The 27355-nt window shown below is 41.7% G+C and overlaps 1 protein-coding gene across 1 annotated transcript in view; it reads right to left on the bottom strand.

The window, feature by feature from the left end:
- The window catches only part of LOC139221147 (collagen alpha-1(XV) chain-like), a 54331-nt gene that overhangs the window by 11329 nt on the left and 15647 nt on the right, over positions 1 to 27355 (bottom strand). The window contains exons 3-14 of the mRNA XM_070853061.1: positions 11741 to 11988; positions 11425 to 11595; positions 10465 to 10596; positions 5786 to 5860; positions 4519 to 4611; positions 2680 to 2812; positions 2190 to 2233; positions 1544 to 1723; positions 1344 to 1370; positions 941 to 1003; positions 687 to 767; positions 37 to 84 (exon numbers count right to left, since the gene is read on the bottom strand). Of these exons, the coding sequence (XP_070709162.1) occupies positions 37 to 84; positions 687 to 767; positions 941 to 1003; positions 1344 to 1370; positions 1544 to 1723; positions 2190 to 2233; positions 2680 to 2812; positions 4519 to 4611; positions 5786 to 5860; positions 10465 to 10596; positions 11425 to 11595; positions 11741 to 11988 (1295 nt within the window). The remainder of the gene's footprint in view (positions 1 to 36; positions 85 to 686; positions 768 to 940; positions 1004 to 1343; positions 1371 to 1543; positions 1724 to 2189; positions 2234 to 2679; positions 2813 to 4518; positions 4612 to 5785; positions 5861 to 10464; positions 10597 to 11424; positions 11596 to 11740; positions 11989 to 27355) is intronic.

The following is a 27355-nucleotide window of genomic DNA, read 5'->3' on the forward strand; positions in this document are numbered from 1 at the left end:
ATATTATCCCAGAGAGAAAAGCCAAAGCTCACTTACCCTGATAATCTCTGCATCACTGTCAAAGTCTTCAAATCCTGACCCCTCCTAATGACACACACCAAATGACCAATCCATCCATTACTGCACTCACACTGCATGCCTGAATGCTTCATATTCCTTGCAGAAGTGCTTTTGTTCAGCAAGGCAGGCATCACTGGTTTCACATGATGAATATTTCATCTTGGCCCCAAATTTGTTTTTATTCTCTCATTTATAAATATTACTGGAGCATAAAAACACCAGTGGACACAGTGGAATGGACAGATACAACAGAGCGCAACTGCAGCTTCAGCAGAAAATACAAACACAACTGAAGTGAGTTTTCCGATGAATCAGCCTAATTGGTTTCAGTTATATAGGATTCATCTTTTCTGGTGCAAATTGAAGACAACAGGATTACCTAAAAGCTGACAAGAGCAAAGATGACTGAACATTAGTGCTGCACCTTCAAAGATGCAACCAAACAACTAAGGACACCGTCTACTTAATAAATGCACATGCAGATGGACAAAACAAATTTAAACTAAACGGAAATATTAGTGATTTGGATTAAATATACATTTCTGAATCAGTGTGATTAATAATTACAGTGCAGTAGATTTTTTAAAGACCAAGAAAGGTAAAAAAATAAAAGGTTAATAACTTACCAGGAACATGGAAGCCTTGATAGGTCGACCTGAAGGTCCAGGGGGGCCTGGAGGGCCTGGTAATCCAATACCAGGATCACCCTGAGGGACACAGCAGTGGAATGATTATGCGTTTTTCTACCTTTAGTGATTAATGACCAATTCATACATTTGCTCATTTTATAAGCCAATGACAAGACCTTAAGTATTTACATTTGGACCATATTGAAGTCCAGGTATTATATTATGGTATTCAAGCCGAGGAGCGGGTTTACCTTATCTCCCTTAGGACCAGGTTCTCCCTGTAGTCCTGGAAATCCTGGAATCCCAGTTGCTCCCTGGGAAGAAAAGACAGTTATGGCTGCGCTCAGAGCCTCATCAGAGGTCATGTTGTATCCGGTTATAAAGGGTGAAAGCAGGAATGATACAGGTAGTGAATTAAGGAATTAGGTCGAGACCATAACTTGCTCCCATGTTAGATCAGTGACCCCGATCTGGTACAAGTCATTAAAGGTAATGGGTTGGATCAGATTTTCGTAGCAGCTGATATATTAAGTGTAGCTCTCTAAATTAGGACCCAGTGTGTTGAAAATGGTACCGTCTTGAACCAGTTTTCCCCCAGAGACGCTTCCACAAGAATGAACAATATATCTACAAGGCTAGAAAGACTTTACTTACTGGGACACCAGCTTCACCTTTACCTCCCTAGAGAAAAGACCAGAATAGACAACAAATCCATCATTTCATCTTTTGACCTGTAGGATTGACCTAAACAACTGAGAGTGCTCTAAATAGCTCTTCTGATGCTCTGTGAATAGAAAACTACGGCAAAAATAGAATATTTTAGATATTGCAAACAAACAGGCAGATAAACTCACAGGCTGACCATCCTTCCCAGGAGCTCCTGGTGGGCCTGGATGTCCCTGTGGTCCTTGTGGACCCCGGGGTCCCGGCTCCCCTCCCTCCCCGTCTCCTGAGGCTTGTCCTGGAGGGCCGGGCAGTCCTGGGGGACCGGCTGGACCTCGTTCACCTCGCTCCCCTTTCTGTCCAGGAGACGCCTGTAGGGACGGACGGTTGAACAGACTCAGTGAGCGATTCATTTGTTCATTCAGTCACTGGACCACAGCAGGGCATCAGGCAGTGAGCAGACTCAGGCGTGCTAACATTAACTACAGGCAGAGGGAGTGTTTCTGGCTTAGTTACACAGAAAAAGGAGCCAATGAGCAGCTGTTTGTGCATAAAGTTGTCAAACAATTCTTGATTTTTATTTAATTGCCATGATGGACTGCTTTCTCCCACCAGAATTTCATATGGTTACACTAACTAACACTGCAGGATATAGACTCAATGGATGAGAACATTTTTACAGTAAATCTAGTTTATTACTACTCTCACTGAACACATCGTCTTTCTAATTGGACAGTACTAAACAAATACAAATACAAATCAGGTGCATTAACTACTTAAAATCTTGTTTTCTATCATCATTATTGACATCAAAATCCTCAAGAAAATACTACTTACAGTGTCAGGAACAGGGGCTGGAGTACCTGCCTGAAATGGTTTTACTGTAACAAAGACACAAAGTGAGCACAAGAAAGTAAAAATAAAGTAAAAAGAAGATGACACGTTATTTGCAGAGTTTGAAAATGAGGATCCAAACAGAACGGTAACCTACATATATGACCCACTAGGATGTGACACCTTAATCGAGGGCAGGTCAGAGGAGGGAAGAGGAGTCAGAAAGCTGCTCCTCTGTGAAAGTGGGGTGGTTATATTGTACCATCTGCTGGCTAATTCAGGAACTACACCACAAGAGCTGCAGCCATGCTCCTATATTACACTTCTTCAGCGTGTCAGCACACACACACGTCAAATACATGCTGATGTGCATGTGAGTGAAGTGAGGTTCAGGTTTATAGATTCGGCAAATTGCTGCCATTTGTTGCCACCAAAGACAGATTTACTACTACATTATGATAAAACAGAATAAGATGCAGACTTTTTCTGTTACCTATTACTGTGGACATCTCCACGTCCTGTCCAGAAGCCTCCTCGACGTTTTCATCGTCATCGTCGGTTAGTAAGATCTCAGTGGGCGGAGCTCGGACTGGGGCGCTGTAGGTGGGGTCCAGCTCGGGGAAGGGCTAAAGGAATAACATAAGGTGAAAAAACAGGCCATAATCCACAGTCACCTCAACAAAAAAATCATATTATAATAGTAGAAATAGAAATAGTAGTAGAAAATGTATTAAGTGATTTTTTTTTTCAATGAAATGTAAATCATTTCTGCATGTTTTGTAAAAAATCCTCAGTATCAATAACCACAAATAGATATAAGATCAACAAGCCTTGTATGTACCGATATTATAGTAGCTTGATTAAACAGCACTTTCATTATCTGTTAAGATCCAACAACATAGCAGCTCAGCAATAAAAAAAGCAAAGTGAGTGTTTGCCACAGATGGAGGGAAATGTTTCCCCTCAGACCAGACCGACAGCAGTATTCTACACAGTGACATCAAGCTGGCTCACAGAGACGCATTACCTCAACATTAATGCTGCATTATTTTTACAGCATCTCCTGTGATAATGTCTCGACCTCATGCCCTACTGCGCTGCGTATGAATGGTCCATGGAAATGAGTAGCAATGAAAAAGCATTAAATCTTTTCCCTCCTGAGGGGCCTTGGATCTTAGATTTGGCTCCGGCTTCTGACTGTCCTGATGTGGCTGAGGGACAAGCTTTTCAAATAGGTCAGAGATAGCTGCGTAAGAGCTGCCACCCATCTGGCAAACTCCTCATGCTTCAATACTTCATAGCACTGAGGCACCTCAGGTACCATCAACAAAGTCAGAGTCCAAGTATATCATTTGGGCCCCAGTGGCCTGGAGTTGAGAGGAAAATCAGGGGAAATGAAGCAAGTCTCTCTGATGTCTCCTGACAGCGCCTGTGTAACGTGCCCTTACAGGGATACCTCCGATTATTTGAAGAGGGGTTGTATGAGGCACTTAGCCATAGTGTTACCTACAGTAGACTGCAGTCAGCACGCCCCAGGGTGTACATTATTATCAGAATATTTTCACCTCCTGACAGGGAAATTAAGCTGTAATTTCTCTTTGCTTGCCTCAAAGCAACACAAAAACAGTATTATTACCTTACAGAAAATCTACCACTGCCTTGATCAGTTAGTTTGCCTGTGCTATTGTGAGACTTTGAATCCAAATTCACCACCACCTGTTGGGGTCAATGATCATTGGTAGCAGAACAAACGGCATTCTGTGAAGTAAAAATCCTGTTTTTGCAAGCAAAGAGAGAAGAGAAGAGAAGAGAGAGCTTCAGTTTCCCATCAAAAGGCCTGTTTGATGACAACGTAAAGCAGTGAAAACATTATTAATATAGAGTACACTTAAATTGGCCTTTTTCATGTGACTAAAGTATGTTTTTCTGTTCACCCATCCACAGCAGTGCATGCTTAGCGTCTGTGCAGGGACTCCTGTCTGCTCCTCATGCTGACTGCAACTTTCTCTAGTACACTGACTATGGATACGGAACTCGAACAGCCCTGCTTCAAATAATCCAATCATGTGATTGTGTTGGTAAGGCAAGAAGGGGAAAGGACACATTTCCCAATAGTAAAATAATCTTGTACTCTTTCCACCCCTTCTCTGTTGTATTCGTTTTTCCCTTTCAGAGAGCACAGAGCTGGCAGGGAGCAGCACACATCACCATGCTCCATTCTCCAGCAGGCCTGTAAGGATAAGAGCTGCTTTCTTTGGTCCAAGTCCAGCCCAGATAAACAGGAAGGAAAGAGAGATAGTGTGGCATGTATGAGAAGTGTGTATGCACACACCATGGTATACTCTCTCTCCTCCACCATCTTCTTCGCTTCGTCTATTCCCTCAATGTCTTCATATGCATCATCACCACTTCCATATCCAGAGGCCTGAGGAGAGAAATGAGAACGGGGGGGGAAAAAAAGAGTCAGCAGATAAATACAGAAACAGACAGAAATGATTAAATGCTCTTGAGCTGACAAAAGCCATCTGCGCTCAAGCTGCAGAATGAGAAAGTGAAAGTATGAGCAGGAGGAAGAGAAGTAGAACTCAGCAGAACAAACTCAATATTTTGTTCAAGCACGCTGAAGTGCAAGACTGATGCAAAATACACACACATTTAAAATATTTATCCTTGTATCAAAACACCAGCTAATCCGTTTAACTGATTCAAGACACGATGAGACTTTACCGAGGCTTGATTATATGGGGCTCTGGATAAGACAGCACGCATGAAATTGCATCAAATTTGGTTGGGGCACAAAAATGTATAAAATCTGCATTTCAGATGGATGTAGCTATAAAAAAAAAAAAAAAAAGGCTGATGTGGCAGGTGTATAATGCAGTAAAGTCTACTGTCATGTAACTGATGTCTACCAGGTGAAAACCTGTGTGTGTGTAAAAATATGTTTAATGAAGACATCAGCAAATTAGCTGCATGTTTACCTTCAATTGAATTACTATTGTAATTGAACAATTACATAATAGATTAAAACGTGTCTCACACTGATGGTCATACTAATCTAAATGTGCTGTAAATACTATATATTGTTACACTTTATGGCCAATATATATATATATATAGTTTTTTTGAACCAGGCTGTAAAGGATTTGCCCCCATTCAGCCGCAGGAGAGAGAGAGAGTGAAGTCAGGCACTGATGTTGGGTAATAAGGCTTGACATGAAGTTTTTGTTCCAGTTCATCCCGAAGGATGTGATGAGGGCTGTGTGCCGGCAAGTCTACTTCTTTCACACCTCTAGAAAAAACATTTATTTATGGCCTTGGCTTTGTGCTCATGGGGCCATTGTCGTGCAGAAGCAGGAAATGGTCTTCCTGAACCTATTGAAAGCACTGTTTGCCTCCTATGACTGTGACAGGGAGGACTAAGCACATCAAAGTCCACAGACTTTTGTCCATAGAGTTTACTGTAGTGCACTTCTCCACCAGTAGAGGGAGGGCTAGTTCCATGTTTGAGCTGCTGAGGCTGCGTTTCCTGACGGAACCAATAACTGAACTTCTTTCAGGGTGTTTGAGTGTGTGTTTGCGTTTTAATGCACACTTACATAAGGATCGTCCTCCTCACACTGGTCATCTGGGGCCGTGGGATCTGACTTCAGCACCAGCTGCTGGATGGAGCCCTGGAGAGGGAAAGAGGAGTGGAAGAAGAGGAGGGTCCGTGTTATGTTGCGCGGTAATTTACTTCATTCTGTGTCATTAAATTTTATTGAAGCTTAGAGCACATTTCCCACACGCCAGCGGACTGCCCCTTTCTTTCAGCATAACAGTTTATCTATCTCTCCCTCCCTCATTAGCCCCACACATTATCCAGCACATGCACAGCTGCACACAGTAACAGGAACTGTGATGTTCACAAACACCTGGCAGTGAGACAGGTGTCTCACACTCATCAAAACTGTCGGCACTCCAAAGACAAGTTTAACACCACTGTTAAAGCACTATATTACATTATGGATATTTGTGCAAATTAACATTAAATAAAGAAAAAATTTAGCTGATAAATACCATCTGCACTTAACTCAAGCACTTGTTAAACATTTTGTGATTAGGACTCAACACATCAACAGGTTTAAGATATCAGATATAGGTGTCATTTCCCCATCTCCTCTCATTGGGATACTAATCTTTGGTTTTCACTGTCCAAAAATAGAAGCGCCTATTTAGAAACGCTGAGCCATCTTTGAGCCTGGTAACAGCTGCTTCACATCATGTCAGTGACTCAACAAGTGACCTGTTCTAGAGTTAACACTTTATCACTGTAATAACTCACCACTGTCTCAGCTCACAATTCAAACATCAGTGCTTCAACTGGCCAAGCTTAATGGGGGGGATGCTCCTTTATGCAGATGCTGTACGTCAGAGGATCCCAGAGTTGTGACGTCGTATTATAAGGGTCTTATGTTGGTTGGTTCTAATTCTTGTTTCAGGTGAATGTTTCTAAAGTATTATTTCATTGTCAGTACTCATTTCCTAGCCTATGAACATAATTAACAGGGATGCTTATCCTGCTCTGTTATGATGTTACAGTACTCTGGCATCAAGTTGTCAATGCACAGGTGAGCAAACCATGTACCCTGCATGATTTTCTACTGAATAGGATGTAGCCACTGTAACGTCTCCCACTGGTTTGTGAATTGCCATTTTGGCAGGCTTGAGGCTTGAGACCGCCTCTGATTGGTTAGTTACAAGTTAGCCACGCCCTAAACTGTACCCTTCTCTATCGTCTATTTTTACTCTAAATGGGATAATTTACAAACTGAACATTATGCTGTACTGGAAAAAACTTGAAACTAGGGATGTGTGCACATAATAAGTTGTGAATGGTCCTTTAAATCTAAGAGTCAGTGGGCCTGTACTGTTACTGGATCAGTAAAGAGTTGCTAAGAGGCAATTTCAGCGATGTGTATTGATATTGAGTGGAAGCCAGAGGACAAACACCTGTTTTTAATGGAGCTGAATAGTCTATGAAATCTAATGACGGTGAAGGAGTGAGAGATGGAGTGGGAGGGAAAGAATAGAGAGCAAGAAAAGACTGGGTGGATATGAGTTGGGGTAGCAACAAATCAGAGACATCTGTTTGTGGGGTAAACAACACATGAAATAAACAATGAATGCGCCACGCGAACGTCTCCACTTTTTAAAACTTTTTCGCATGTGAATCCCCCTCTGAGCCACAGCAGCGAGTCTGAATGGCTTCACTGGTCAGTTTGTAAAACTTTTTTAATCATATGACTGTAAACACTTGAGGGCAATGGGAGGATTTGTCAGTGCCAGGCTGTTTGAGTGGCACATTTATGGTTGCATTCTCAAAAGCTTGCCAACACACACACACACACACACACACACACACACACACACACACTGCTGCTTATAAACACAAGTGTCTGCATCCAGACCTGCTCTTGAAAGCCTCTTCATACAAAACACAGACACACTAACATGTGTGCACGCGCACAATGAAAGCTGACAGGAGCCAAGAGATACTCAACACACATGCACACATATTGAACATCAGTTTATTTGACAGTGTTACTAAAGTCCATTTGCTAAAGTTAGTAAAGTTCAGCTGCTCATGATGAATCAGTTTGCTAACTTGAATAATCCATCATCACCAAAACAAAACTTTCCAGCTTCCATTTTCAAATGATATTCCAGGGTTAGGACCTTGCAAAGTGGTGTGATATGGTTCCTTTGGTTTTGATAAGTTTGTGACTTCTGTGAGTCTTTTCTTTGTGATTTTACAGCTTTAATCTTGTACGCTGACCCTCGTACCCCTCGCAGGCACGCACAGACCGTGCTAGCCACACACAAGCATTTTCCAACAGCCAACATTTTTCAGTGAAACTAAGAAACACAAAAAGTGATGTGTGAGAAAATATTTTTGCATATTTGTTTGCATGTGCGAACTCATCTGAAGCCCGTGTGTGAGTGCAGCACTGCAGAGAGCTACTGCTGCTGCATCACTGTTATTGTTCTCTCTGGGAGGAGATGGAAGGTCCCTGATGGAGCTGCCAGTTCAAACACTGAGCAGCTGGAAGCCGACGGTCAGCTTTTTGTCTGAGAGGGGAGGAGAGATGGAGCAATGGAGCCGTGCAGGAGAGGCACCCTGAGTGACTTTTAGCTGTTGTGCATGAGAGGTATCTCTTTTTAACGTATTTGTATTATGTTAACTTAAAACGTTTGTTTCTGCCTGGCAGGTATCCGGGCCTTTGAATCCCAGCATTTTTCTCCACCGGTTCATGTTTTACTTTCTGGTTTCTGGACGCCTGGGTTTGTAATCACAAGTCATCCTAAAGCTAAAATAGCTCCTAATTTGGAGAAAAGTACTAAGTCCTCCAAACTCCTAGTTTGAAGAAAAATCCTAAAAAGGGGAGGGGGGTTGTGCCAGTCATAACTTTAAGTACATAAAAGTATTCTTCTACTCTTATGTTACTAGAACCTGCCCCCAATAAGGCTGCTAAACTCTCTCACTTCTTTAAACAACACTAACATTCTGTGAAATCCACTTATTGGCTTTCTTACTGAGTTAGATGCAAAGTTTAATACCACTACTCTTATGTTTGCCACATTAAATAAGGAGCTAGAAGCAGCAGGCGATTAACTTAGCTGAAAGACTAGAGACTATTAATCTTTTAATGGGTTATTTCTTTCCAATACAGTCAATGGCTGGATTCATTGACACTAAACTGAATTGTTATACTATGGGGAAAAACAACTTCCTGTTATTATCAGTCCAGTGTTCCTGCAACCCCAGCAAGACACTATAAAGTCAATAAAATCCTCCTCTACTCTCTGTTCTCTACTAGGAACAAACTTTTGTGCTCCGTAAGCTAGACAGAACATTTTTGAGATTTTAACTGATGTTAGAATGAAGTCACTTTGGGCTGAAATGAAACTCAAGCTCTTGGTGGTGTAAATCCCCTGTCACAGTTGGTTTTAAACCACAGTAGGTAGAGACACCAGTTGGAGAAAATGTTCCAGTAACAAAATGGACTCCCCTCTGAGTCCCAAAAAAAAAATCCTGCATAAACACAAATTCTCCCTCCCAGGTTCATTGGATTTCTGTAAAACTCTCCTCACATTTCTTGTTATAAAATCTTAATGAAAGGGGGGGGAAGCTGCTTGGCTGGAAGAACTTCTTTCCACTGTCTTGGACACGAAACATCTTGAAGTTCGTCTGTCACATGAGCTTACGACTCTACACATATCACAGGAGAAAAGGCGGACAAAGGTTCCAATGCAGCATAGAAGAGGCCTGATTTTTGTCTTTAAAGCCACAGATCATGTTTTCTAGTTTAGCCACAGGCTGCATGCTGATTTATTGGCATATGTACTTTGCTTCTCTCCTTAAGTTTCAGATTTACCATCTTGATAAGACTGAAAACTCAGAGCTGATATGCACCTGAGCCAAACTGGATGTGCTTGCTTATCCCGCACATATAACACACAATTGAATGATATTCCCTTTACACTCGACAATTTTCTCCCCATCCTCCCTCCTGCTTCACTGGGACAAACACAGCGATTCCAGCGATTATAAAACAGCAAATCATAGATGATTGGGAGGAAAGTGCTGAAGCTTTAATTAGTTTGTTTTCTTTAACTAGAGCTCTGAGAGCAGAATACAGCATCACATGTGTTACAACCTCTTTTCTGGATCTGCCTTCTCCGTCACTCACCCTCATTATAAACGCACAGGAATATTTTTAACAACATTTGGACGGGATTGGAAGCTCCGCCATTGTGTCCTTACAATAGTTTAATTCCAATCTGGTCTTTTTAATAAAATATTTGCAAGTCATTCAAGATGAGAGCTCAGCTATATTCCAAATATGTAAATCACATACAGCTTGTCATTTATGAGGTCTCTCAGGATGAGGCAGTGCTCATAAACACATGTGGTCATTCATTCCTAGTCTCCTGTGGCGGTCATAAAGCTGCCAACAAAGACTATTGTGTTCATGTCTCAAATAGAAAAAACAAAACGAACAAAATAAAATTGGCTATCACCCAAACGTCACATTTGTTTCTGCAACTAGAAGTGGATTTGACGTCTAACCTCGACACACTGATCCAAAGCAACTGATATTAGGAATGAGGAATTAACAATAGCTCTCATACAGGGCTGACAAAAAAAATCCTGAAGCGCTCATGTTGCAAAAGATGTCGAGTAGTTATGCACGCACACTTAAATAAACATACGCAACAATAAATTCGGACTCACCACAAACCTCTCCAGGCCCGTACCCCCAGCGTTCCCTACGAAGATCCCCGAGCTGGCCTCGAAGGTCAGAGGCTGAGGGCTCCTGCTGAAGGCAACACGGTGGTATTCCTCACAGTCCATGTAGAGACGCACCTGAGTGACAAGAGCACATGCACACACACTTCATTTCCAGCAACTGATAACTAAAAGAGCATGTGTGGAAGACACTTTGTTTCCTGCAGTTCCATACAGTTCCATACACTATACAGTGTCAGGGTTTCTAAGATCTCAGCTTAGTGTCATTTAATGACAACATCCTCATACATTAAAGAAACATCTGGAGAAAATGAAAGTGCCGCACGTAGTTTATGATTTGCAACCTTCTCACTACAGTGACTTTACTCGGTAGTATATAAAAATAGCAGGCATGCACATCAAAAAGGGCTGCAAACAACACAGTCTGTATCAGTTTTCACAGTGAATGTCTAACTGAATTCTGATACAATACGTTTTTCTTTGTAGAACAATTAAAGTCTGGGGATTATTCTTTTTTTTAACTTATAAATGCAAAGCAGGAAACCAACAGTGACTTTAATCCAAATAACAAGTATCGTCTGTGTAGCCAAAGCCTGATATCCGATTCCTCTGTGCCACAGAGCTCCATTATTGTTCAAAAACTATTAGAAACGCATCAGTGAGCAGCACCATTACACTGGGACACATGTTCCCTCATTACAATGAACGTCCAGTGTGCTTAACGACACCACCTTACTGTTTTAGCTTTAAAAGTGACAATTGTGACCCTTTTTCAAGTTTAACACGTCCATTTGTTATTATTATCATGCTTGTGCCTCAAACTTGAGAGTCCATGGTGATACCAAACTTATTTTTTCCCCATTCTGAGAAACTGAAAACTTTCACAGTAATAGTTTATTGATGTTAAAATGCCCAAACACAGCAAACTGAGCACAGTACACCCACCTCTGCCCCCTGGACAGTCAGGGTGAATCTCGCCCATCTTCCTGTCAGGTCTCCCATTTTGAAGGAAGCAGCTTCCTGGGTTCCACCGCTTGTTCCTGGGTCGGTGTAGTACAATACGACTCTCTGGGAACCATCCTCTACCTCGGACAGCGCTATACCCAAGTGTACAATCTTGCAAAAATAATTAAATTACTTACTTAACAGAATCAAGAGATGCATAAAATTGTTGTGTATTTTTTCTGTTCACATGTAGGAGAAAAGTTGGTGCTATAGAAAAGGTATCAACTGAAAAAGACACTACTATCACGCTGCTTACCTTTTGGTAGGCATCTGTGATGGCGAACAGCACACCCCCACGCCGCGTGGTGGGTTTAGCTGTGACCGTGATGGCAAAGTCATAGTAGAACGGGTCGGGGATGAATGACTTTGTGAGGCGGCCCACGTTGGCGTCCGGGCCGAAGCTGTAGGCAGGGTAACCCTCGAAACCTGTGACAAAGGAGACGGAGGGAGGAAGGGGAACGCCGATCAACTCTGTCAGGTCCAACGCTCCCTGAGAACCGCGGTCTGCAGAAAACAAACATGGAGGAGGAAAGCACGTTAGTGGAGGGGAAAAGAAAATACGTTTGTGTGACACAGAGTCTGTATCACTGACTGACTGACACCTTCACCAAATAAAAATAAACTGAACTGAAAAGGTCATAAAACAAAGAGGCACAAAGAAACTGATTGCTGCCATATGTAAAACGGTGTCAAGGGTTAGAATGAACGTCTCTGGTGCAGAATTTGGCATTTTATGCATTTCTGCCTATTGGTGCCAAGAGCCTCTTTAATCTTAGTCACCACAATTACTGTATTAATGATGCGTAACAAGCCCTGTTTGTCTTAGAGAACCTGCAGCCAGATGTCTCCTTTAGCCATCCTCTCATTTGTCAATGATGAACTATATGAACAGTCTGGCACTTTTTTCCAATCATACTACAGTACCACTTGATCCTACTTTACTTAAACTCTGCTTTTGAGACAGTGAATCATAACACATTCATTTACTGTCTGAAAGACATTGTAGGAGTTGCAGACACCACTCGAGTGGTTCATCTGTTACCTTTTAATATACAGTTTACAGTCACTCTTGCTCAGTCCTCCTCTGTTCTGTATTAACATGATTCCACTTGACAGATGATACACAACTTTATGTGTCAGTAAAACCAGGAACCCCTGCAGTGTGACTCCTTTAAGGACCCGGCTAAAGGATGTCAAATGTCGGATGACGAATAACTTCATGCAACTCACTGATGAAAAATCTGAAATAATCTTGGATTAAGACTAAATGAAACTTTGCTTTTGCTGCCTTTGAATCTCGGTTTCTTTTGTTATGGGTGGAGGTGTATTTTTATTTTTTTTGGATTATTTCTGAAGCACTTTGTAACTCTGTGCTGTATAAATAAAGTTGTTTTAATACAGTTTGTCTGTGCAAATATGCACCATAAATACAATATCAAAACAATAAAGCCTCTGGGAACAATAAAGTGACTGATAATTAGCTTAACCTAAAGAGAACAAGTGGTTGCTTAATCATTTTACTCCAAACTAATTTGACACCCACACACTTGGAGGTCCGGTAGTTGTAGCACTGGTCGGCACCTGTGGCTGGACAAAGATAATGAAGATGCCATGTGTAGTCTGCTGTGTGCTCATTGTTTGATGGGCACTTTTAGTGGTTTAGTGGTTTAGTGGACGGGCCAGTGGTGGTCTACTGCTCATTTTTTGCATTGGAGCCCCCTGGTGGGTCATCCGGCCATGGGTCAGAGGACTGATGTGTTATCCTAGAAATTAACGCATTCCACAGCACAGACATGGGAGACGCCATCAGCTTATAATTCATCCTTTCAATTCCAACAACACATAATCCTTCATTGTATCCTTTATCTTATTTATAATAATATTAATGTGAGTATGGAATCGGAGTTCTGAACCAGTCAGACCCAAATCCTTCCTGATTCCATCACACCCTTTCTCCTTGAGCCCTCTGGATTATTTTAAGACAGTCTGAGAGGTTCCAACAATCTGTGCTTTTGTCTTTAGACATTTTGAAGATTTGACAAAATGTCAGATACGCCCCATTGAAGTTTTCCAAGAGGGTGAGAAGTGGCTTCCATTTGTCAAGTACTCCCATCCATGTCATCTTATTTTATAAATTTACAATCGCTGTATGCACTGCTGAGTTCACACTTGCCAGCTCCTTCACACGTCCTCGTGCACGTCCGGCACGCAGGCACTTTGTGAATGTCCACCTACGACAACATCTCTTTTCTCATTTTGCTCTCCTTTTCTCTGTCAGGCACACACACTCACAGTCCCCTCTACACCTGGTTCTCCTTAGTGGGAAGACCCCCGGAACAATCGTCTGTTCTTTTGGTGCGTATGGGCAGCAGTGTATAGAGGCTGGGCATCTGGAAGGCATTAGGTTAGACTAATACCCACGTGCTGCGCAGCAGCAGCTCCTGTAAATTAGGCTTACGGCGCGCGCGTGTGTGTGTGTGTATGTGTGTATGTGTGTATGTATGTGTGTATGTGTGTGTGTGTGTGTGTGTGTGTGTGTGTGTGTGCAGGAGCGACAAAGACAAAAAGAGTGGAGAAAAAGAGACAGATTGAGATGGAGAGTGCAAACAGAGACTTCTGAGTGGAGTGTGTGTGTGTGTGTGTGAGTGTGTGTGTGAGTGTGTGTGAGTGGTGCCAGTGAGGCCCTCCACAGGAAGAGAGGCACACTCCTTCCCCCGATGCATTAATTGGATTGAAACCCTTACAGACTGTGCCAATTAAAAAACAACAGACAACATGAAGTGCAACCCACACCGCTCTGCTGTATAACCTCCTCCTGTGAATACTCTAACTAAGCTGGGTAATGGTAGTCATAGACTGTGGTCTGTGAAAGAAATGGCTGAATTACATTTCGTTGAGCCAATCAAATGTTCTTCCTTACACTGGTTATCTCAGAGCACATCCACAGACAAAATCTGAAATGGTGCACCCACATTTACTCTTTCAGGTAGTTTTCATCAAAGACTCCCTTCACACTGAAACATCTGAGAAAATAAGTCTCTTTCCTCTTCCTCATTGTTTTGGTCAGAAAATAATGAAAAACCTCATTATATGACAACATACAACATAAGACTGAAGGCCTAAAAAAGACCCAGTGCAGATAAGTAAAGGTCAGTGACAACACCTGCACCATGTGATCTGGCTACACTGACATTTCAAACGTGAATTAGAGACAGAAAGTTGGCTTCCTAACTGTACAGAAAAACCTTCTGTTGGACAGAAAAACAAAGAAAAAGGTATGTTTTAAGATTTTCCAGACTTAGTGTGGATGTGGTCTTATAGAAGCGCCAAAATCTGGATGTGACTGTGATTAAGCAGCCCTAGAACAGTAAAATACACAACAGTACAGCATTATGCTCTTTGGAAGAGAGTTTTGGCCAGAAAAAGCAAATTTTGGCCTTGCTGTGACTGCATTCAAACTCCCTAGAAACAAATGCTAGATGTTATAAATGTTGGAGGTGCAACAGACACTGAAAGCTTCAGTGTTGCAGTACAAGTTCTTTAGTCTTTAATTCTCTTGAGAAGATCCCAATAAAGAGAAAGTCTGAGTAAGATGAAATTGACATAAAGGTCAAGGCAGTCGTCTTCATACTTTTTCAAACGCTCCTACAGTTTCTGTGCTTTTTTGCTGTTTTATTTAACAGATGAAGTGAAATCTAAGCGAGCTAAAACAAGCTAAGATATATTTTTTAAAATACTCTCTGACTCAGATACCAGAGCAGCCTTGAATCAGACATTGGTGACTGGCCTGTTGGCTTCCTTTGCCACTAGACGCCTTTGCTCTATATCTTCTCCCTGTTGTCACGGTAAAGTCCTGCCAAAGTGTGACGGCCAACATTCCCACAGCTCAGCCTGTCACCTCGCTCTGCGTTTGCCCGAAAAGTGACATCACTGCAGATGTTCCTCCACTGGGTCTGAGGCCGAACAGCCGGACGGATCACCGGAAACTAAGACAGACTCTCTGCACTCGCTCGAGTTCTCATGACACAGCAGGAAGCCACGAGAGCTTTGTGGCCATCCTGTGTCATGCATCATCCCGACGGCATGCTTGTAAGCAGCAAACAGCTGATCATGTTGAAGAAATTTGGCTGCATCCACGAGTTAAGAATCTGAATAAATGAAAGTAGAGCAGTGAAAATGTAAGTGCACAACGTCAACAGTTGTGAGAAGCTTGTGAGAAATGCGGGCCAGGGTGTGACTTCACGGTGTAATCAGGCTTGGCTGAGTCTGAGCACCACCTGCACTGGAACAGGGCAAGAAGAAGACAGCAGAGGAGATGAGGATGAGATATGCTACATGTCCTCTAGCCAGTGTTCACAGTAATAACTTCAAGGTGTATAAATGAAGTACAAGATGCTGTCATGCGATTAGGTCGTTGAGCCCCTGGGGAGTAACACTGGCTTCAGTGAGGTGAACTCCCTTTTCTTGGGAAGAGGAGAATGTTGGTCAACTGGTGAGCAAAATCCATGGAGATGACTAAAAATCTATAAAAACACATTTAATCTCACAGCACATATTTACAGCATTTCCAAAACACAGGTTGTAACATTTGGTGTAAGTCGAAAAGCAAGAAAAAAAACTATTCACCATGAATCAGTAGAGACATGGTGAACATATTTTGGAGAATATTTTGTATTTATGGTTCCATTTTATTATTTGGATGTTTTAAGTGACATTTTTAAAGAAATTCAAAGCAGAAATGAGGAAGTCAGAGCCTGAAATATCCATGTGTGCAGTGCACTGCTGCAAACAATTTAACAAAAAGTATTCAAAGATGAAAATGTGCGAGTGCTCGCCTCAACTGTGATTTCTTTGGACTTGGACTACGGTTAAGAGACCAGATACAAAGGAAAAAGTAGTAAAGCTTGATCCTTCCTTTGTTCCGCATAAGAAATGTGTTTCTGCATAAACAGTAAATCAGCAAGATTTTAGGGTCAGTAGCTCAACAGAAGCACTTCTCTTCATGGAGAGGTGCAATACTAAAAATCAGACATCTAGGTCTCCACCGACAGGAGCTTCAGCAGACCGTGACCCAACGGGCATTGCTGCGTTATGGGAATACAGTTTTTTGCGGTAGAAAAACTATATCGAAGATACTCACACTAACAAGAGATCCTGCTCGAACACGAAAACTGCAGTATTCCCAGAGAAGAGAACAAAAATCTAAGCAGACAGGTTCATTGTACTGTATGGTTGTGTGTGTTGGTTTGTCTGTTTACATGTTATCTAGTGCTTGTTGCTCCCGAAAGGAAGCAGACATGCAGGCGATCCAAAGCACTCCACAAGGGCCTTTTCTTAAAAGGGTCAGTGTGTTTTGGAGTGTGTCTCTGACTGAGAAATTCCCAGTGTGACACACTGTTATGGCAAAACCCAGACTGTTATGAATAACAGAGAGTGCAGTGCCCTCTCTTTCATAAGCACCACTTGAAAGACAGAGGGATGGCCATTTCAAAATCAAACAGCCTGTCTCCCTTTGTAAGAAAATGTATTCAGTCAATATATTCCTGGAGAGCTAAATGGCTCTTTTGGGAAACCATTTGAATCAACTGCATCAGCACAATCTGAGAGAACTGCAGGGTTCAATTTGAATGGCTGTCTCAGTAAACAGTTTGTTTGCTGTCCTGAAATATGCAATTCTGGGGATGAATACAAAGCTTAACTGTACAACAGCACGACTGCAGTTCAGTTTGAGTGAAAACAGGTGAAACCAAAGTGCAGACAAAAGACTGTTTACTGTAACATCAGGGCACATGGGGCAAAACTCTTTGTGCACCACTACTGATATCTCTTCACTTGTAGGGGTACACTTAATAAAACACACGTGCACACACACACACACAAACACAGAACAAGACTTTCTTCTGGTACACACATACTGTGCATTCAATGAAGAAGGTGATTTTAAGCTCAGTGTTACTGATATGTGACATATTTTAGACACATTAGGGAGCACAGGCCCTCGCAAAATGTGTGATGACATGTTGCTCTGGTGTTGGTTTGGTTACGGTGTATGCCATAGAACTGTTCTAGTTCAGTTCTAGTTTTGGACTTAGTCAAGTCCAAGTAAAATACATTTTTGCCCGAGATGCAAAAGATACATTATTAGGGCTTGATCAGAAAGAAAGAAAAAAAAGGGAAAAAAGAAAGGTCATAATAACGTGGTGCTGATGGACACAGTATTTGGACAGCTCTAAATGGTGCCGGCCAAAGTCCCTCAGCTGTCAGTCAGTCCACAGCAGGTTTGTAATGAGCTGTCACATCTAATGAGAGACTGCAAATCATCTCCCTATCGGAGTATCTGGGATGTGGAGCTCTAGATGACTACTCAGAGAGTGCACCGCTGTATGTACACACACATGTACAAACAAACATTCACATGCACACTTAGTTTCAGCACAAACATCCAGAACAAATGGCTCATGAACTTCATCCAAGTATTTAAACATGCAAAACCTCACTGTTACACAGCAAAGGCTCTGTGGCTTTGGTCACACCGCATCTTACAAACACACTGCTCTCTCTCCCAGGGCCCACCTCACCGTGCAATCATTTTGACCCTTTAAGCTTGATTGACTTGAAATTTGAAAAAGCACACCTGCCAAAAAAAGTTAACATCATAACCGTGGTTTGAGAGACAGCTCTGGATAAGAGGTCGTAATTGTGAGCTGCGGTGGGGAAAATTAAATCAAGACGACAAATAAACTGGAAACACTGACTCACCAATGATGGGAACTCCTTAAGAAACGGTTACTTCTTGCCAGCTGGCTTTAAAATATTGTCACAGAATGGCTGGGTGTCCTTGAATGTAACAGCAGGGACTGCACCTGCTAACAACTGTATTACCAGGCGACACTAACTTGAGTTTAACACAAACATAAAGCCAACAAAAATACACGTGAAATTGATTTCATCCAATGGCTAAAATAAATCAGAGGAATGTGGAAAATGGATTAGTGGTTTTGCTCAGCAAACCTGGTTTGTAGTTAACAGGCTAAAACATATAAAACTACAGATATGGTTTCTTAATACCCGTTAGATAACCAGATGTCCTCCTCACATCTGACGCTTTGATTTCTAAAACTATCTATTTAAAACAGGGATTTCCTTTCTATTTTATTCCATTCAACAACAGATTAAGGTTCACAAAAGGCTTGTAAATCTTTCCATCAGGTAGTCAAAACAAGATCCCTCACATCCTGTCATTCAGAGGCTGACGCTGTTTGATTGACAGAGCAGAGGTGATGTCAGCCGTGTGTTGTTGTGAAAAACAGGAAGTTCTGTGTGAATTGCTGAGACCACACAGTCTGCGTATTTAACTTGAGAGCGCACACGAGCGTGTGTGACCAGGTGAGGCTACAGGCCTCCCGTTTAACACAAAGCTGGTCTGTTGGTGTTGAGCTGAAGCGCCAAGTCAGCACAGTCATTAGGGGGAAGAGAGCAGATTTAAGCGTTAACGCTCTCACTGTGATCAAAGGCTCACGGCGCTTAGCTCAGTGATGAATGGGTCTTGTTCAGGGTGATGTCAGAAACAAAGGCACTTTTTTCCCCACTTGTGTGAATGTCTGACGGCACAGATTAAACTTGTCTGTGTTAGCAGCATGTGAAGCACATGAAGAAAGAGATTTGTTCTCCAGTAATGATGCGTTTCTTGACTTTAGGGAGAACTTGATACATCATTCTTTGCTTAAACAAGAATATTATTTGTATGGCCATGAAAGGGGGCAAGATCATAATCATAACCCTCCAAATATATATTTTTACAATCTTTCTGAAATCCATGGATTTGTATAGACACTAAACAGTGCAGCAGAGTATATTATAACAGTTATGTGAGCAAGGAGGGAAGGAAGTCAACTGAATAATATCAAACTGATGTCTCACTGTCTCATTCTTTGGATACTAACGAATCCAGAAACTGATAACTGTAGCATGGGAATGTGGTTGTCGTGTTCAAGTAGAAATGTGAGATACATATACTGTATCTTAGGAATGAGGTAACACCTGCGTATGCTACTCTCCTGTGTGTCAGGAATGCGATAGACATGCTCAGATGGCCGTCCGAGGCCTGTGTGCACAGGAGAGACGGTCTAACGTGTAAAGAATGTCTCAGAGTCAACAAGCTACCAGATCTGTTCAATCTGATGCAACTTTTCAGATACGTGATGATATATTGATCCCAGTGGCAGAAAAGAATTACATCGTGTCGCAAGCACCTTCCTGCAGCAACTGAACCACATGAGCCACACATGGAGACAAGTACTGTGATGATGAGCTCAGAATGATATATGTGGGAAGATCTATCCTACTGTTAATACAGTGAGTTCACCCACATCATAAAAAAAGAAAGAAGCATCTTCTCTCTAGTGGTAGACATGCAGATCGCTTTGGTTTTGTTTTATGAGTCCAGTTTTGAGACACGTCTCTTTCTGCTTCCACTCAAAAGGTTTTTCTGTGACGCACTGAAAAGAAGCAAAGTGTCTTTTTCACTGGAACTACTTTTACACGAATAACTATTGACAGTGCAGGCATCCCAAAACTAAAACCATCTGCAAGGCTACAGTAGATACAGCTGATATGTTTTGTTCTGAATTATGTTTTAACTTCAAGCCTAAATTACAAATCAAAGCTGGAGAACTGTGACTTCACCCTAGATACACGTATTTAGTCCTTAGGAAGCACAGTTACAATGGACTCCTTCATATGCTCGGAAATGCAAATAGATATCTGAGGCTGCCATGTGGGGTTTCCAGTTAACTAGTGCAGCTTTAATGTACAGCAGACGTATAAAAGAAGCTTGTTCTCAGTTTGGTTAAATCCAGAAAATGTCTGAGCGGTCAGGAAGTTCACTTAATGTGAAGAGACGGCTGGTTTCTTTGAACCCAGTTTGTTGCAACCTCTTAAAAAAAACCTTTGCAAAAGAGTTAAATTCATACACAAGATTATAACATATATGAAAAAGTATAAAGTGTAAATGTTTTCTCTGTCACGTTACTCATTGTAAAGAGTTGGCTCCAGCAGTCCTCATTAAGCAGAAGGACATTTTCCACAATAAAGTCAACATGACATAATGCTCTAATAGCCTTGTAACTGGACATCAACACAACACAACATAGCTGATTATCCCATAAAATGGAAACAGCTTTTACAGCGATTTAAATTTCAGATGCCTGTGAGATGAACCAGATGGTTTATGGGATTTAGAATAAGCTGTTTCAAACGTCGCCATCCTCACTGCTGGAACACAGCCAGGACTATTTTCACAGGTATTTCAATTCATTGGGTAAAATCTCTCTCTACCTCTGTGTTTTCTTTCTACACTATCAGCAGATTCCATTTGACCATGTTTATCAAGGCGATGGTATAAAAAAAAAAAACATACAGTAAACTGATCTCCACCACATGGGCCATGAGAGAGTTTCTCGGGGCATTTCCTTGCAAAAACTTTATGAGATCATGACATTTGGTAACTTTAAAATAAAAAAAAACAACAGAATTTTGCTTAAAATAAGTTTCACAAGAGCCTGTTTCCACTGTTGCATGCCGCATTTATGAGTTGACGCTGAGTAGGTGTGCACCACATTCATTCTTAATGGCTGGTTATAAACAAACTGCTCCTGATGCAGCTGCCGAGAACAAGAACCACAGCAATGTGCAGAAGAAAAGAAAATCCTGTCTGCAATAATTTGCAGTTATCAACGACATCATCACCACCAAGCACATCCGGACTCTATCTGCAGGATTTCATAACCAGATCCAGTTTTCCATGATATAGTGCGTTCTTGGCTCAGTAGCATTGCTGTACAAAGTCTCAGTGCCAAGACTGACTTAACCAAAACTCTGTAACCCTGTCCCCAGTTAACCCCTGTGCACAGCTCTGGTCCCAAATGATAAAAATAAAAAAACAGCTACTTCAGCATTGTGCTAGGGGTGGTTATTCAGGCACAAGCAATTAGTTACCAGGGTGGAAAGAAAATAAATAAAAGAAAAAGCAATTACCTCCTTGGGTAAAGGGAAACGAATCATAAACATGAAATGTTTTTGGGGAAATTCCACAGTAGCCAAACCAGTATAAATAATACATGATCCTACGGGGAGGAAATGATAAGCTGGATGGACAGCTAATGTTGAATGGCTTTGGTTACAGTCTGAGGAATACAAATCTGTGGTTAGCATCTTCAAAACTCAGATTCAGGGCATTTCTCAAAACTTTGAGACTGAGAACAATGTTTCTTTGAGCATTTCTAATCAGGTATGGAACATTATTTGCATACCATGTTGTATTAATTGCATTTGTCTGCTAAAAATAATACTATGCTTTTCTAGCTTATTCGTTTGTTAGAGGATGCAGACACAAAATCAACTTTGTACAAAAGACTACTATCTTACTGTCTTTTCAAATTCATTTCACTTGGCAATTTGTCAGATGCTGCCTTGAAATTAAGTAGAAGCACCTCATTATAATTGGGGCCCAAACAGACACACCTCTGTCTCTTGTTGTCGTCGAACAAAAACAATTCCCCCCACTCCAAGAGCTGACTGGCTGTACCCACCACAGACGCAGTACACGCTGTCGCATTGTAATTGACGCCAGCTGCACTTCTAAAACCATCAAGCACAACGACCAGATGTGAGAGGGGATTTTATTACTGTGCAGATTCTGGGCATGTCATTGACTGTCTTTGTGATTTTCATTGACAGAATCAAAGGCGGAGTTGAGAAGTGTCCAGGTTGGTGACCTCAGCATTGTTTCTACTTTTTTGATGATGTGGTTCTGTTCTCTTTATAAGACTGTGGCTTCTGCAATGGATGAAGGGATAAACAGAGTCCTCTAAAAGAAAACAGTGGATTGCCCATTGCAGGTTGGAAGGAAGTCAGTGTCAAAAGTGAAGATCAAGTAACTCAAGAAGCTGATCTTCAAACTCTCACATATGGTCATTCGCTGTAGGTACTGAACTAAAGAATGATGGCTCCTGCAAGCCTTCCAGTAGAAGTATTCTGGACATCTCCAACTTGGAGAAGAGACTTTGGGGTTAGATGCAGAACACAATAAATTATATATATATCCCATCTGGCCTTGCAATACATCAGGATCACCCATGAAGAGCAGAGGATAAGACTGGGGAGTCGGTCTCCTGGGGAACCTAGCTCAAACTTCACTGCAGCTAGATCCAGCTACAGGGAAGAAAACTGATGATGAAATGTATCATCAACATGGAACATCATTGCAGCCCCACCTATAACTGATACAACACTGACACAAACATCAATAACTACAGTAACTAGTGGCTGTTGTCACGACAGTCATGAGTCATCTCATTGCCAGAGTAATTGAGCTTACTGCTGTGCTTCAGATGGATTAAGGAATCATTACTCATCAAGTTAAGTTTGTCATCTCCTCGGTGGTTGATGTGGGTGGATTTAAAGGTTCATCCATCATTTTGGAGAGAGCACTTTTTCCCCCCCAAGGCTCAATTTTTCAAGATTTTCTGACAGTGGTAAAACCCTCTTCCAAAACTGTATTTTATAGGGGAATTATGGTCATTGCAGACTATAGAAGCTGGAAGCGGCAACAATGACTTTATGACTACTTAAATCTTGCTACTTGTGATCTTAAAAAGGTTTTTCTCTCTATAGCTCTCTCGCACTGCACTCCACACATGCACACACAACGGGAGCCTTATGTGTGACAGGTAAAGTGAGGTCTGGACCGTGGTAAAAGGGGCTGAGTGGTAAGCGGAGCGCATTCTTGTGCTTCATCCAACATTCATCTTGGGGAGCAGGGTTGACTGTCTCTCAGTGAGGCGGGCCAGCTTCTTCTCGGCCGGTGGTCTTACACACTACTGTCCATTTAATGCATGATAATGTATGCAGTGGAAAGCTATTACTGAAATATGCTGACTTTGTGGATCTACTCTTAGATCAGCTTTCTCTACTGTGAGAAACTTGCAGTTTTGTACAAATACAAACAGTTTAGAGATGATTACACATTGCATAGTACACACCTGATGAAAAATGGATCTACACTGAGAAAATATCCAACTTTTAAGTTCAATATAGGATCTAGGGTATGAAGATTTTGTTATTTTGTGTTCCCAAAATAGCCGTAACTTGACATCACAAATGTCTTAGTTGTGAGTATGTCTTGAAAAAACAGTTTCCAGGAAAGCTGATGGCCGATGCTTCATCAGAGTTTACAGGCAGCACTGCTGTAGGTTTCAAGAGGGGTTAAAAAGGTCTCGGAGTGCCTCCAGCAGACCGTGGAAGAAGAGCATATAATGAGTTTCTAATGACAACAGTGTAATTGTAACATCTAAGAGGATGGGGGGGGGGGTCACTGCAGGTCAGGACAGAATAAGCTTGTAGCATCATGATTTATGTCCTTGAGGTTAATTTTATTTGTAAACATGAGAGCACTGACTGTTTAGAACAACTTTATGTACAAGCATGAAAAGTACAGCAGGTATTCCACCTCCTATACTCCCACCATGCTGTGTTACACTCAAAGACTCGTTTCTTTCTAATACAACGTGGCAATAACACAGGTTAACACTGGGTTCGGGGAACTGTTTGGCTGAGTAATATAGGAATTCAAACTGTCCCTGCAGATTTAAAGTTGTTTTGGTGTGAGTCTGGACCAGTGATTCACAGCTCTGGAGTGTGCCCATATAAGCCAACACTGGACAGAACTGGGGTCACTGATAAGGGTCTTTTTTCTCCATGCCCGTATGTGCTGGCAGGTCCAAGGCTGTAGAGTGCCAAAGGCCAAATAGTTTAGCTGGTTAGGTCAGTGGAGCCAAGTATTCCCCATGTCTGTCTCACCCGAAACACATACACACAGCAGCAAGTCCCTTCACAATTCTTATCTTCCATCTTAATATGGGAGCCAACTTGGCAGCACTGGCAAGAGAACAGTATCACCTTTGTAAAGTGGAATATTTGCCATGTTTTTTCTTAATTTTTCACTTTAGGCCCCTCAGGTCACTTTTCAGCACAATATCCGAGTTACATGCGGTTCTGAGGTGCATGTTTCTATTTAAAAATGCAAGGAGAGTCGAAAGCTATTCACCGTTTAAGGTGTACAGGTAAAAACAGACACCCGTACCACTATACCTCTACCATGTCCTAGGCCCCTTGCTTCCGTACAGTACGATTCAGTACAGTTAAAAACATATTGGTCTGATTAAACAAGCCAACAACAGGTATGAGAGATCTAATGTTCCAAAAAAGCCATCATGCCAGATTTGGAGTTTTTGATTCAAGCAAACATCAAATACTTAAAAAATCCTCAATAACTGGAATGAGATTTTATGCAGCTTACAGAGGGATCCTAGCGCAGTTTTTGTAAGAAATAAAAACATATCACAACATTAGAAATGGCACATGAGGACCAAACCGAACAGAACCTGATCTTTCTCGAACATTTGGCTTTGCATTCTTTGCAGTCTTCCCCCTGATGCCGAGTTGCAGGGGTACTTCCAATCATTTTTAAGGACATGAAAAACACAAAAGCACCTAAAATGAGAGTAAAAGTGTTTTGACTTCACAGGTCAAGTGGCAAAACCTCTGTGAAGCACATTAAAAAGTTAGTGCAGAAAGTAAATGTTATTTCAAATATGCTTTAGTCTACAAAATCCCCCCATTGCTTTATAGGTCTTTGGTCCTAAAAAGTTCCTTTTTTTTTTACCAATCACCTGGATCTGTTATGTAAATTAAGGCCCAAGTGGGTTTTAAACATTTTGTAAGTAATTCTCCTTTTGTCTGCCTTCAAGTTAATTAAAGCAAATAGTGACTGGTGGTAAAAGCGGATGTCCGCAGGGGTCAGATGTCATGGGGCTCCGTGTAAACGGCACGTTGTTCCTGCTTACCCCAAGCTGTGTTTAACCAGCTGTAGAAACTGCACTCTGACCAAAGTGTCAGAGGAATGATGGGATGACTAAAAAACACTGCCTGTTTTTGGCAGCTTGCCGCCAATGTGTCCAGCCCTCACAGAACTTTGGAGAGAAGGTGGAAAGCTTCTTTCGAACTTTATGATAGAAATAGCAGAAATATGGTGATTTGGTCTTTAAAATTAATGTGAAGAATGAGCAATGGGTAGGAAAAGACAGAGAGAGGAGACTTTTCTTCTCTCTGCAAAAGAGAAAGTAAGAGAATTAAAGGGTGAGGTGATAAAAGGTGATAATGTGAATGAGAAAGATGCTCAACGCTCTCAAAGCTTCCCATTTACTCAACAAAACTGTGACAACTGATTTGTTGACATGGATATGGTTCATCGCTCCTACCAGAGGAGAAAAAAATGAGGAGGAGAAAAGGAATAGAAAAATGCAGACACCTTGAGTGAGAGAGAAAGAAACCCAGACAGGGAGGTAAAACAAAAAAAGATGGAAAAAAAAAAAAAAACTATAACCGTAGAATGTGCTAAAGTGCAACTGCACATCATGCTGTGACCTTTTCATCTTCATCCATATCAGCTCCTCAAGCCATGAAGAAATCCCTTAAGATCTTCTTTCCTTCTTTTCCAGTGATGAATGCCAAAGCTTTGCTGTCAGGCAGAAGTTTGGCATGTTTGTATTCATCACATAGGAGATACTCGTGTACCTTATCCAAACTGTTCCTACAGAGAAAGGGGGGGGGGGGGGGGGCTGAGTAATACCATCTGTTTTGGCTCTGCAGTGTGAGTTGTTCGCTACAGTTTGAAGAGCGGGCCCTCGGCCAATCCGCTCGCAGTCCAGTCCATTCATTGACTCAAGTGTGGCCGCTTCCATGGCGCCGGTTGACTGTCACTGTTTAAAGAGTCTTGACCGGCCTGGCTGACCCAGATGAGAATGACCTGGATGACCTGAGCTTAATGTGCTCATTTCAAGTTTAAAATGGTGTTTGTTTAGTAGATAGATGCACTCTATTCACAGAGCAGCTCCTCTCAGTAAGTGGTACCCATAAAAGGTTAGTCAGACAAACATGGGCTAAAGAAGGCTGTTTTTTTTTTCATGAAAAATTATCATTTTGAATCTTGCAAATATGTGAGTGCATCTGCCATCATATGTAGGAAAATACAACCGTAAAGCTCTGTGGAGGCCTCATTGTCCAATATCAGTGCCTGACCTCAAAACTTTTGCATGTCAGGGACCAAAGGCAAACATTTCCTCAGTTTTCTTTACCATCTGTTAAATTGCTTGACATCCCAGTGATCTCCTGAGAGGTACAGTGGAATAAACATCACCACCATTACTCTTTATCACCAAGCCTGCTTCCAAAATGTACAGATGTTACCACTGTAAGCAAAATGCTGCTCCTCTGAGGAAATCACCCCTCTCATCCCAACCGTCTCAAAATGCATTGGTCAATTAGTTGCTAAATTGGGTCAAAATGCAAGAGGAAATGATCCCAATCCTTGACCTCAGTGTCCTATAACAGCTGGAACACTCAGCTGCTGTTAGCCTCATTTGTTAGGCCAAAACCAGGTCAAGCTCATTGGCTTGTTATATCAACTTGAAATTCCTCTGGTCTCTAAAGTGTTTGGAGTGGTGTGGCCAAAACAATGGCCAAGCCTTTTTAGGAGCACTCACTTGGAGGTGGACAGACTTTTCTTAGTAAGTCGTCTGCAGAGTGGCTGATTTTTCTCCTGTCAGAGGAGTTAGACATGGGGTGGTACTTAATTCAAGTTGTCTGGTCAAACTAATAAAAATACGTGAATCGGTCTGGTCTGCAAGATTAAGACAGTGCAGCATATGTTGAACTTGGCCGGTTTGACATGCAAGACTATAAAAAGTGAAAGAGAAAGACAAAACATTTAGCATATACATGTAAAGAAAAGAATATAAGGCAAGGGACAGAT

Source organism: Pempheris klunzingeri, chromosome 21 (genome assembly GCF_042242105.1).
Source record: "Pempheris klunzingeri isolate RE-2024b chromosome 21, fPemKlu1.hap1, whole genome shotgun sequence".
In the NCBI taxonomy this organism is placed as follows: Eukaryota; Metazoa; Chordata; class Actinopteri; order Acropomatiformes; family Pempheridae; genus Pempheris; species Pempheris klunzingeri.